The sequence below is a fragment of the Podarcis erhardii genome (genome assembly GCF_964252035.2).
Source record: "Podarcis erhardii genome assembly, chromosome: 16".
Taxonomy (NCBI): Eukaryota; Metazoa; Chordata; class Lepidosauria; order Squamata; family Lacertidae; genus Podarcis; species Podarcis erhardii.
The window spans coordinates 17,348,852-17,361,668 of record NC_138514.1 but is presented as its reverse complement, the minus strand read 5'-3'; the positions used below and the strand labels follow the sequence as shown (position 1 = coordinate 17,361,668).

Here is a 12,817-nt window from a genome sequence, read left to right as displayed (position 1 = left end):
AGCTGCTAAGAATAAGAGCTGACTAATGTAGCCTTACTGGGTTAAATTTAAAACTGGGAGTGTTAAGTCTGATTGCTCAGGCTTCTGAAAGGAGATGCAAGGCTGCAGCCAGCCATTACACCACCTCCAGCTGAGCATGACATGAATGCTGCCTGACCTGTTTCCACTCTCTCTGTTCCTCTTTCTTCGCCCCCAACCCTCCAAGGGTGTAACCCATGCTGTGCGTTGGTGGTACCCGTAGCTGGGAGTTGCCTTTTGTCAGATCTGTAGTTGTGATTGCACCTGAGCTGGGGCCTCTTGGGGAACTTGCAGGCAACAAGAAGCAGCCCTCCAATAGAGCTGGCCAAGCTGAGCTATGATTGCTAAATTTACGGAAGGATTGGACATGTGTTGCCATATGCTGGCAATCTTTCCCATGCCCTCCTTAAGAGCTTCTCAGAGGCATCTGGCTGGCAGCTATTGGGAACTGTCTTTGCCACAACGGCTTATGTTTTGTTAGCCCCAAAATGGAAAACGAACAAGGTCCCTGCCAAAGAAGAATGGCAACTTAAACTGGTGGAATATGTGCAGCTTGTGGATCTAACTTATAGAATAAGAGAAGAACATTCGTTTAAGAAAGATTGGAAAATGTTTATTGAATATATGGGGGAAATTGTGTACACTTGAAAACACTGGCAGCATTAAGATAAATTCAACAGTGTAAATAAGTTTTGATGGAAGTAATAATGGAATACTGAATGGTTTAGTTTATATAAAATATGCAGGGATTTATGCTCTGTAAAATGAACCATGGATAGAGAAGAAGGGAAGTCATTGATATTTTAAGGTTGTTTAAATGAATATTCTAAATTATGAAACAGAAAATTTAATAATACACACACACACACACACACACACACACACACACACGGGATGGATGAATCAGTCATTTTCTGCATCTCTCTATTTCCCAAACTTCAGTTCAGTTCACTAAATTTCCACATTAGTTTTTCAGGGTTTTTTGAAGTCCTTGCAAAAATTCACCAGCATTTTAGTGTGCATTTCCCTTAATCCATTTTGGCAAGCAATTTCACCTAATACAATGCACTTGTGTGTCATATTTGCACTAATATTTGCATTTCTAGGAATAATTTTCCATTGGAGAGCTGCATGAAATTTGCAGGATACTGAATTTCAAAGGAGAGAAAAATTGATGAGAGAGGCTGGTATGCTTTTATACTTTCCATTTAAAAGGGCACGGGTTCTCCCTTGAGCCATCCTGTGACAGCCAGGACCAGATGCTACTGAAGTAGGATGGAGCTGTAAGGTGGGGGGTTGGCGGGTGGGGGCAACATTTTGCCTGGCTGTAGCCAGCTATGGTCTCTAAGATGGCTTCCTTCTCCAGTTTCGCCTCATGTAAATAACAAGGGAGACAAGAAGTCTGTGCACCTGCTGCCCCAAAGGGTCTTCAATAAGTCTCTGGTTTCACATCACATCACAAATGAATAAGGGATGATGATTGCGATGGTGATGCTTCTTGCACTCTTTGAATCATTTCTACTGAGGAAAGATTGCAGTCCTCTGCCTGCTTTCCTGAGGGTAAGAACTGAAGGGCTGGGCCTAATGGAGGGCATTCGGTTGTGGGAAAAGTCCTTAACACCTTTGTGTCTTGTCTTTCCTCTTTGGCAGGACATTTTACAAGGGACAGCACAGTTTGTTATTCACAGTACCCCAGGGAGGTAGATTAGCATTTGAGAGACTGGCCCAAGGTCACACGGTATGTTTGACAAAGCTAAGTGTGAGGGGGATCTGCACGCATTGGGAATCTTTATGGATGCTGGACCCATTCAGACAGGTCGAGGCAGATTGAAGCAGCTGCCTCAGGGGGCAAATTCTGGGGTGGGGGCAGAAAGGGGCAGCTTCTCCAGATGTTCCTCTTGAGGCCTCTGGCTGTACGCTTCTGTTGAGGGACACATCTTGTCCTGCCCCTTCCAAGCCTCACAACTAGCCTGCTTCCTTCATGTACAGACAGTTAGTTCAGAACTCTATCCCGTCACCAGTAATGAAGTAAGATTCATCTTTCAGTTCAGTTGGTTTATCTACAGTGCAGTGCAGGGGTTAGGGTTAGTGGTTAGGGTGCTGGACTAGGGTTCAAATCCCCACTCAGCCATAAAGCTCACTGGATGGGTAACCTTGGGCTAGTCATCATCTCTCAGCCTGAACTACCCCACAGGGTTGTTGTGAGGATAAAATGAGAAGGTGGGTGGAACCTTGGAAGGCTCCTTGCGTTCCTTGCAGTGCCGGATTTATGTATAAGCTAAACATGCTATAGCTTAGGGCCCCACTCTCTTGGGGGCCCCAAAAAATTTAAAGGAAGAAAACACTGGGTGTACATTTCCAAAATATAAGATAAAAAACAAATAAAATAAAACCTACATACAGCAACAGTGTTTTGTGTTGTGTAGGCTCCTATGATGTAAGTAATGGCCTGCTAGCCTGCTCCCTGAAATATCACTGGTTTGCTCATTTCTATATATAGGGGGCCTACATTCTGCATGGCAACATGTGCAAATGGCTTTAGATACCTATTAGGTCCATAAATTACCATATAGCATATATTCAACACAAAAAACAGCAACAATTTGTTGTTGACAAAGGACAGCTGGGCATGTAAAGGGCCCCATTACCTTCAGTAGCTTAGGGCCTCATCAAACCTGAATCTGGCCCTGGTTCCTTGGAGGAAAGGTGAAGTGTGAATGCATTGACTATATAAATAAATAGGTGGCAAGGTGGGGAGAGCACCTGTTTTGTATTGTGTTGTGTTGTTTTTGCATCAGGCAGCAACAGGTCCTGGTAGAGAGAGGAACCTTTCTTTCACTACCAAGCACAGTCAGAAGTCCACAGGGAAGGAAATAGGGGGGAACTTTAGATGTCCTTTTTTCCTACTACTTTATCCAATGCACAGTGTCTCCCTCTCTGCCTCTCTCTACTGCACATTTGCGTAGCATATGAGCCAAACTTCTTTTGAGCCAAACGAAATGATACAGTGTGAGCTCAGAACAAAACAACATACCTAGAGTGGTTCCAGGCTCCAACTGATTCATCATTGCCAACCTTTTCCCTATTCAGCTCCAGGCCAGCCTTCCTCAAGCTGGTGCCCTCGAGATGTTTGGGACCATAGGACCCAACCATTAGCCATGCTTTTCTTGTGTTCTTACCTGAAAGATACCAGAACACAGAAGCGTGCTACGGACTATCCCATCTACCACAGTGGGATTGACAATTGAGCATCTTATGCAGCCTTCCTGCTACATTAATGCAGAAGTATCTCCCAATGTATGGTGCTGTGGGTTAAACCACAGAGCCTAGGACTTGCCGATCAGAAGGTCGGCGGTTCGAATCCCCGCGATGGGGTGAGCTCCCGTTGCTCAGTCCCTGCTCCTGCCAACCTTGCAGTTCGAAAGCATGTCAAAGTGCAAGTAGATAAATAGGTACCGCTCCGGCGGGAAGGTAAACGGCATTTCCGTGCGCTGCTCTGGTTTGCCAGAAGCGGCTTAGTCATGCAGGCCACATGACCCGGAAGCTGTATGCCGGCTCCCTCGACCAATAAAGCGAGATGAGTGCTACAACCCCAGAGTCGGCCATGACTAGACCTAATGGTCAGGGGTCCCTTTACCTTTATCTCCCATTGTATTTAAGCATTGCATTTGGGGATTGTGGCTGCTAAGGCTGTAACGACTTGGCGAAATGGTAAGTGCTTTTACCTGAAGCGGTCTGTAAAAGATACTCAGGTACTCCCTCCATAGTACATAGTTGTGGAGCAGCCACACAGAATGCCTCTAGTCTAGTCATCCTGGGAGTTGACTAGGGCTGATGAGACTTTAGTCCAAAACTGCTGGAGGGCACCAGGTTGGGGAAGGCTGGTGGATGGACTCCGTGAGGGAGTCATGGAGAACACAGTGGGACTGGAGGAGAGGACACTGCCTGTGGCTACAGCCAGCTCTTCATTTCATCCATGTTGCTTCCCATCCAGTTGTCCCACAACACGGCCGGCTTGGGAGAATCGCAAATTTCTGACATTTCTAACAGCTGCAACTGTGTTGTCAGAGGGCTGCACAGCGAAAAGATGCCTCTCGGGTGGAATGCAGCAAGGAGCTCTTTGGTCATCATTGGGGGCTTGGCGTTCCAGGGCCTGCCTATCTATTTTGGTCCATATTTTATCACTTGCTCCCCCACCCCATGGAATTTGCCCCAGGAAAACATCGCAATCGGACTGCAGCCTTCACAAGGAGACACAGAAACAGGTAGTCAAAGAGGTCCATTCCCCCAGCAAAGACCATGGCTGAGCGCACTGTCCCTCACGCCTACCCCATGAGCGCGGAGTACGAGTTTGCCAACCCCAGCAAGATTTACGACCAGAACTTTGGAGAAGGTAAGAAAAATGACTGGCTGGTAGCGTTTCCCTTTGATTTGCACACAGTAGATTGCAAACAATCCAAGGCTGGTGATTCTAACTCAGTGATTGAGGGAATCCTATGGAATAGTGATTATGAAACAAAGAATAACACACACATTTTGCAATTGTAGAAATGTCCTTGTGAGCTTGCATAGAAAGAGTGTTTGAAGACCCCTTTTTACCACACTTTTGCCTCCCTGAACGCATGAACAAAGGCACAGTGGGGCAACAGTGTATGGCAGAGACTACCTTCCTCATGGGTCTGATGAGACTGAAGGTGCTTCCAAGTGAGTGTGTATTATAGGATTGCTGTTCTTCATGCATGTGAAATTTCTTGCAGCATCCAAACAGCATCGTTGCATGAAAATGCCACCCCATATTTCCTGCTGTTTAATCCAAATTTCCCCTTTCTTAGGAAAAACCTGTTCGTGATATCTCAGTGACCCATTTATAATATTAAAAACCCCATCTGGAAACAAACTCTCTATTGGAAACCTTTTAGGGTTTTTTTTGAGATTATTCCTACAATCAGAACTGTGTCTCAGTGTGTTACCCCAAGTGCTGATAATCTGATTCTGTGTTGTTTACCCAGAAATAAGCTTTTATGGGTTCAGTGGGGCAGTGGATTGCGGTCTGAGATTATAGAAAATGCAAATCAATCCTCTAAAAAGTGAGTTCATTCAATTCTTAATGTATAACGCAGTCAGATTGCAATTTAAGGCATTGCCATGCATTCACTGTGCTAAATAGAATTATAGAGGCATAGCTATAGACACACACTCTCTCTGTATCCCCTGGGATGATGAAACTATATATCCATATCCCCTGGGATGGGGAAACCTATCTTGAAGCACATCTCCAAATCCTCAATATTTTTTAGTCCATTAATATTGTGGCCATTAAAATCAGTATGTGCGCCCAACTGTCAGCAACAGAATCAACCAACATTAAGGGATGCATGGGTTTGTTATACTGTAAGGCAATGTTTTTTGGTGGGTTTTAAAAGAAAAAACAAGCCAATATGTTACAACCAAGCTATCTGTAACCACACACAATGCAAAAGAGAGAGACAGCATCCCAGGTGTAAGGGAGGAACAACCCATGAAGATGAGACCATATGGGTCAATTGGCTTTACTTCTGTTTTGCAAGAAGTTAAAAAGACTTCCAGCTGGCGAGGGAGCCCTCTCAAAGCTGCTGGCAGCCAGGAACGAGATCCTTCTCTTTCTCCACACGGATCCAGGACACTTTATGGAATGTGGCTGGCACAGAGCAGCATGGAGGGGAACGATGCCAGCCAGAGATTATTTTTATTTTTTTGCAAACTCTGTTAAAACTCTGTTAAAAGCTGAGCTGGTGGGTTGTGCACAAAGCCCGGCTGGAGTTGCAGTGGCTGTTAGAGGAGAAAGAATGCAGAAGGCAGCAGTAAACCATTCAGCGCTGAACAGAGTGAAAAGCTGCAAGCGCCCAGAGAGAAGCCGGTGGGATGACTGTGTTGCATAAAAGGGCTTTTGTTGTCTGTTCCAGTCTGCAGTTGGCTGCCATGTGCTTCTCTTGCTTCTGGGCCTGGCAAAATGGCTGGGCAGGACCAGGCCTAGGGCAATGGTAGGTGATGCCTTTGGGTGGGGAAGAGCAGGCAAAGCAGGAGAGGAGTGTAAGGAGAGTTGAGAATACAGTGGTACCTCAGGTTACATACGCTTCAGGTTACATACGCTTCAGGTTACAGACTCCGCTAACCCAGAAATATTACCTCGGGTTAAGAACTTTGCTTCAGGATGAGAACAGAAATCGTGCTCCGGCGGCGCGGCAGCAGCAGGAGGCCCCATTAGCTAAAGTGGTGCTTCAGGTTAAGAAGTTTCAGGTTCAGTACGGACCTCCGGAATGAATTAAATACCTAACCTGAGGTACAGCTCTACATAGAGATACATAGGGGGTTGGACTCGATGGCCCTTGTGGTCTCTTCCAACTCTATGATTCTATGATTCTATAGAATCTGGGAAATAAATGAACCCCCCCAAAAGAAATATATCGGGAACTCCAAAATGCTGAGTTTGCCAAGTTTCCTTAGTGTGGCAGCTTATTGAACATATGGCTGGTTTATATGAGGCAAGCCTGCTCTTTTACCACTCTTTGACCCAGATACTATGGACCTTTCTCAAAAAGACCTTACTTTCCATCTCATGATGGCAGCACAGCTCACCATTGCAAGCTATCAGGGGACTCCGGAGAGCAACCTTTATTATAAAGTTTGGTTGATGAAACTTTGGGGCCTGATTCTGATGGATAAGTTGGCACTACAGCTATGTGTACGCAGGGGCAGTCAATGGACTGACCCTTTTACTTCTGCATAAGTAAACAATGCACTAAGAGCAGATTGCTTTGGCACTGAACCTAAATCCCCTTCCATTATTCTTATTATTTTAATTGTACTCAAGTGTGGCATAATCTGTAATTGTCCATTCTCCCTTTTAGGTGTTTCCCCAGGGGAAATCCTGTCCCCTACATTGTACCATGGCTACTACATTAGACCTCGGATTAATAAGCAGCTGGACCGAGGGATCTCAGAGGTCAACCTCAACGACCACAAATTCCAAGTATTCCTTGATGTTTGTCAGTTCACGCCAGATGAGATTGCTGTCCGCACAGTGGACAATCTCCTGGAGGTGACAGCTCAGCACCCACAGAAGGCAGATCGGCATGGTTTCATATCCCGGGAGTTCACCAGGACCTATATCCTCCCTCTTGATGTTGACCCTCTGTTGGTCAAAGCCACCGTGACCCATGATGGCATCCTGTGTGTAGAAGCTCCACGAACAGGAAAGGAGGTGAAGGCCAAAATCAATGAGGTGAAAATAACACGCCAAGAACAGCCAGCAGCGGAAGGAAAGGACTGTGAGGAGAAGCCACAGCCCTAAAACATCCCTCAGCAATGTCCTCTCCCATATTGAACATGCCCCCTTCAACATGCACACATTTCACTGGATGTCAGGATTGGACAGCTGATTTGGGGAAGGGGGCCTACCCACATGGCTTTGTGGGGTCCTGTCTCTTTTTCCTGTCCTTTAGATGTGGCAGCCATTTTGTGTTATGCCACACACCCGCAGCAGCCATCTTTTTATGCCATGCCCCCAAGGCAGCCATTTTATGGCTGGTGTCCATGGCACTTGCTCAAAAAAATTCCAAACATGCCCCCTGGCAGAAAAAAAATTGGCAAAAGCCCCTGTCCTATTGTATGCCTACTGACTTAGATCAACATTTTCTTCTCTATGCGTGTGTTTGAACTGTTAAGCCTCATGTTCTGAATGTATAAATTGGTTTTTTAAAAAATAAATAATCCTGAGAATTATACGCTTGTGGACCTCTGTACCTCACTAATACTCTTTCAAGACTCTGAGAGGCAAGGAGATAGGATGTTCATTTGACCAATCAGAAGGCAGTAGAGTGCCTGGCGGGCATCCTGGTCAATCTGATTGGGCTGAGCTGCTTCCATTGGTTCTGCCAGCAGCAGCCACCATCAATTACTCGTGTTGTCATGGCAACAAGAGCACGGCCACTCATCGCAATGCAGTTAGTTTTGCCTATTTGGTCCATGGAGCTCAAGTTAGTGGGATTCTTAAAAATAGAAGCTGGCGACAGTGCAGCAGTGCCAATATTGATACGGCCCCCTTCATGCGTGTGAGCTCCCACCATGCCCCAAATTATGAGGCTTATGTCGGCAGACTGGGCATGCACAGAAGCCACCTCAGCCTCTTCCTGCTATGGTGAGATGTATCGTGTTCCTGTTTCAATGGAAGCACAGTAATTATTCCTGAGTTTTAGGAATAGAAGCAAGGGCCCGTCCATACCTCGACTTGATGTGGGTTGTGAACCCATTGCGCCTCTTTTAATCCCCCCCCCCCCCCCGTTCATGCAGCATTCTCTTCTAACTCCTGCTGTCCCAGACTTTCTCCTCCCTAAATCCAGAGATTCCCTATGCAATCAATATAGCTATTTTGGATTTTCAAATCACAGGGATTTAGGGAAAAGAAAGTGTGGGCCAGCAGTAGTTGGAGGAAAACACTGCACAAACGAGGGGGAATTAAAAGAAGCACAAGGCGTTCACAATCCACATTAAGACGAGGTATGGACTGCCTGTAAGTTACCATATGCAAATTGGCACCCTCTTTTCTTGGAGATTCGTATCCCCTTTTCTGATGGTTCATTAACTGGCTGCTCCAGCTGGGTGTGTTGGCTACTGAACTTATATGTTTGCTTTGTGTGTGCCATGAGAATAAGGCATTAATAAAACCACAACTGAAAGGAGGCACATGTGTGCTTTATCCAGTGAAGCATGCCATTCTGAAAGCTCATAAAAATAAACAAGGGGGGGGGGAGAACTGAAGTTTGTAATGCTTACTATTCCTCATGACTAAAACATTTCTCCTGCGCAAACAAGCTTACCAGCTCTATTGACTTTTACTTCCACAACACACCTTGGAGGCAGCTGATTGTTAACCGAGGACCATAAGCAGGTGTTTTGCAATGCAGGGGACCTCAGGGCACACATTGGGAGTAGGCCCATCGTGTTGATGTGAAACAGCAGGAACATGAATATAAGAAGCTTGATAAGTTAACAGGGTTTAGACTGCAGTCCTGTACCCGCTTATCAGGGAGTATGTCTCACTGAACTGAGCAATACTTCCGAGTAATTATGTAGAATGTTATAATGACTACTTACAGAGCACCAGCATTTTATGGCATGACGTCAGTAGTGTAGTGGCAAATTCAGAGGTGCAGAGTCCCTTCTTAATAGTCGCAGCCATGGCCACTCTCAGTCTCACCCTCCTAAGATTATGTAACATTCTAAGATTATGCAATCTTATAATGATGCAATAATGATAAATCGGGTCCTCCCTTAAAGAGGGCACGTATTACGGTGATACCCTGTGTTGTGGATGGATACGATTGGTCCACCACAACACCCAATTGGTAGGTCCCTCGTAGTTGGGTACAATCTGGCCAATGGGATGCAGTCAAACAGTTCGAGGGACCTATTTATACCCATGCACGTGACCCAGAGCTTCCTCTTTCGGCACGTGCATTTGGAACACCGGCCCACCTCTTCCTACTTTTAGGGCTTTGCGCTTGTCTTTGTTATGCCGTTGTGTGTCGTCTGTCATTGGGACAGGGGCACGGCAGGAATTTTCCCCACTTGGCTGATTGGCTGTTGCCATTTGGGTTTCGCATGGTGCGTCACAACTTGTAAGGTTGCGGATAGGCTCTGGTTCAGGTGATAGGGATGGGAGAACGCTCTTGCCATCCCTATGTGAAGGGTATTCCGTTAAAGGAATCCAGGGACTCAGTGGTTTGGTCAACCCCAGAGAGGGGATTGTGCCCGTGCCTGAGTCCAGGGGGACATTTGGGTGGCGGAGATAGCCTGTTCCCGGCTTTCCGCTTATCCAGGTGTTCACCCTTGGCTGACCTATGCTGGAACCCTGGGTCAGCGCTACCAGCATGGCAGGGAGCTAGTTGAACCAGAGCCTATGCAACCAGTCACTTTCTGTAATCAATAAAGTTGTGGCCTACATTCTGCCAAAAACCAAAACTAAAATTTGAGACAAGTGTGAATTTATTTAGGGGGGAGGTTTCTGGGTCTGAACAAGCAAATAGGGATGCATTGCAATGGCCAGTGCCAATCTTCTTTTGGAGTATCTTGATTTGTGTTTTCCTTGAAGTTCCTTTGTATGTAACAGAACTTGCACACCAGTCTCTTGAAATGGAGGTACAGTAGTACCTCGAGTTACATACGCTTCAGGTTACAGACTCCGCTAACCCAGAAATAGTGATTCAGGTTAAGAACTTTGCTTCAGGATGAGAACAGAAATCGTGCTCCGGTGGTGCGGCAGCAGCAGGAGGCCCCATTAACTAAAGTGGTGCTTCAGGTTAAGAACAGTTTCAGGCTAAGTACAAACAAATAAAGTACTTAACCCGAGGTACCACTGTACCTTGTGTGTTCATTGTGTCTAAATGCTTAGGTTTGGAGCATACTAAACAACTCCCCCTTGGTGTTTTCCTCATGCGCCTTTTTCAGAGTGACCCTAGCAGCCAGTCCTCAGTGGCTGACTCTTCTCTTTTCACTCTGACTGACTCCAATCAGCACTAAAGGTGAGAAGGCTTCTTAGTGGCTAAAAAACCCTTTCTTTTTATGCTGAGTGTGGGGCTCTAGGATGCTGGAGACAGAGACCTACTGCATATACAAAAAGGTGGGGTTTTTTTGACCCCCTGTGATCCCAAATCACTACATGTTTTGTGTGATGTAAAAAAACACACAGATCCCTGCCCAAGAAAACTTGGTTTTCTATATTTCAGCCAAAGGGGCGACTGCAAAAGATGGAGAGAGGAGAAGGTATCAGGGAAAGCAAATGAATCTTTATGCAAATTTGGCTACAATATCTCAAGAGGCATCTGAATGCATAGTGAACATACATTCTTCCTAAAATATATCGTTGGGGGGGTTATCATTAAAATTGTGATGACCCTGAAAAAATGCCAAGTGCTTGTCAGCCATCCTCAGGGTTCCTTGGCAAGAAGAAGAAAAACTATTCAGGATAAAGTTTCCTTCTTATTGAGCATCCCATTAGGCAAAGGGAGGCAGCTGGCTTGAGCAGCTGATTGTGGGTGCTGCCAAAGGACAGCAAATCGTTACTTATTTTATTCTTGTAGGGGTTTTTAATGCCCAGTGAAAGAGAGAGGGCTTTGAGGATCCCAAATTAACTTGGGTGCTATGCACCTTCCCAGAGGTGTGGAAGATAAACCATTTTTTTGCTACCTTCTCAGCAAAGATGGGAGAGAAATTCAATCCAATTCACATTTAACAACCCTACCGAATGCACACTTTCTGAAATAATATGTGAACCGAAACACAGGCATCTAAGATCTAGAGGTCTTAGTAGAGCACAATATTAATATGAGTCAACAGTGTGATGCAGCAGCAAAAAAAGCTAATGCTATTCCATGCTGCATTAACAGAAGTTTGGTGTCTAAATCCAGGGAAGCCATAGCACCGCTCTATTCTGCCTTGGTCAGACCACACCTGGAGTACTGTCTCCAGTTCTGGGCATCACAATTTAAGAAGGTTGTTGACAAGCTGGAACATGTGCAAGCAATATGATCAATGGTCTGAAAAGCTTTATGGTGCACCGTTGAGGGAGTTTATTTATCTATTTTATTCCATTTGTATACTGCTTTTCATCCAAACATCACAGGGTGGTTCACAACATAAAAAGTTATGTTTCGCTTGGAAAAGAGGAGACTGAAAAGAGATATACCCGTATTTTTCATCCCATTGGACGCTCTGTCCCATAGGACGCACCTAGTTTTTTTGGGGGGGGAAATAAAGGAATTTTTTCCCCCTTTATTTCCCCCCAAAACCAGGTCGGGGAAACCAAACCAGGTCGGGGAACAGCGGTATGGCGGCGCTCTGCCTCCCCGCTGTCCCCCGAGCTTGTGGGGCTGGCGCTGGGGAGAAGCGCGCTTCTCCCCAGCGCCAGCCTCCAAACCAGGTCAAGGAACAGCGGGGGGGGGGTGGCGCTGCGACTCCCCGCTGTCCCCCGAACTTGTTGGGCTGGCCGATGTCTGCTCGAAGCGCGGGGCACTCTGCTTCATCGCGCCCCGCGCTCCATGCAGCAGGCTGCTATCCGCAGCCTAGGGAGCCCTGCGGGAACTCCCACAGGGCTCCCCAGGCTGCGGATGTCTGCCCGGCCCGCGGGGCACTCTGCTTCAGGGTGCCCTGCGCGCCGGTCGGCAGGCTGCTATCCACAGCCTAGGGAGCCCCGCAGGAACTCCTGTGGGCTCTCCAGGCTTGCTGATAGCTTCCTGAAGCCTGGAGAGCTCTCCAAGCTTCAGCGAAAGCCTGTATTCGCCCAATAGGACGCACACAGATTTCCCCTTCATTTTTGGAGGGGAAAAGGTGCATCCTATAGGGCGAAAAATACGGTAATAGCCATCTTCCCATCTTCACATATCTCAAGGGCTGTCACCTGGAAAATGGAGCAAGCTTGTTTTCTGCTGCTCTGGAGGGTAAGACCCGAACCAAGGGATTCATGTTACAAGAAAGGAGATTCTGACTAAACATCAGGGAGAATTTTCTGACAGTAAGAGCCGTTCAACAGTGGAACAAACTCCCTCAGAAGGTGGTGGACTGTCTTTCATTGGAGGTTTTTACCCAGAGGTTGGATGGCCATTTATCATGGATACTTTAGTTGAGATTCTTGTAGGGGGTGGGACTAGATGACCCTTGAGGTCCTTCCAACTCTACAATTCTATGATTCTATGATGTTTAGAAAGTCATGCTTCTCCAGATTTTGCAATGCAGTTCGCTGGCCAAGTGAGGTGCACAAAAATGC

General features: G+C 46.4%; 1 protein-coding gene across 1 annotated transcript; it reads left to right on the top strand.

The window, feature by feature from the left end:
* The first annotated feature begins 4,217 nt into the window (after positions 1-4,217).
* Positions 4,218-7,779, top strand: HSPB2 (heat shock protein family B (small) member 2). The gene is made up of 2 exons (XM_081843228.1): positions 4,218-4,411; positions 6,906-7,779. The coding sequence occupies exons 1-2, from the start codon at positions 4,318-4,320 to the stop codon at positions 7,346-7,348; spliced, it is 537 nt and encodes a 178-aa protein (XP_081699354.1). The 5' UTR covers positions 4,218-4,317; the 3' UTR covers positions 7,349-7,779.
* Positions 7,780-12,817: the final 5,038 nt, after the last annotated feature.

Bases quoted from the DNA above. Each gene is read 5' to 3' on its own strand.
- HSPB2 (XM_081843228.1), top strand. From the start codon at position 4,318: ATGGCTGAGCGCACTGTCCCTCACGCCTACCCCATGAGCGCGGAGTAC. The intron at 4,412-6,905 runs GTAAGAAAAATG...TCTCCCTTTTAG, and splicing joins CGACCAGAACTTTGGAGAAG to GTGTTTCCCCAGGGGAAATC.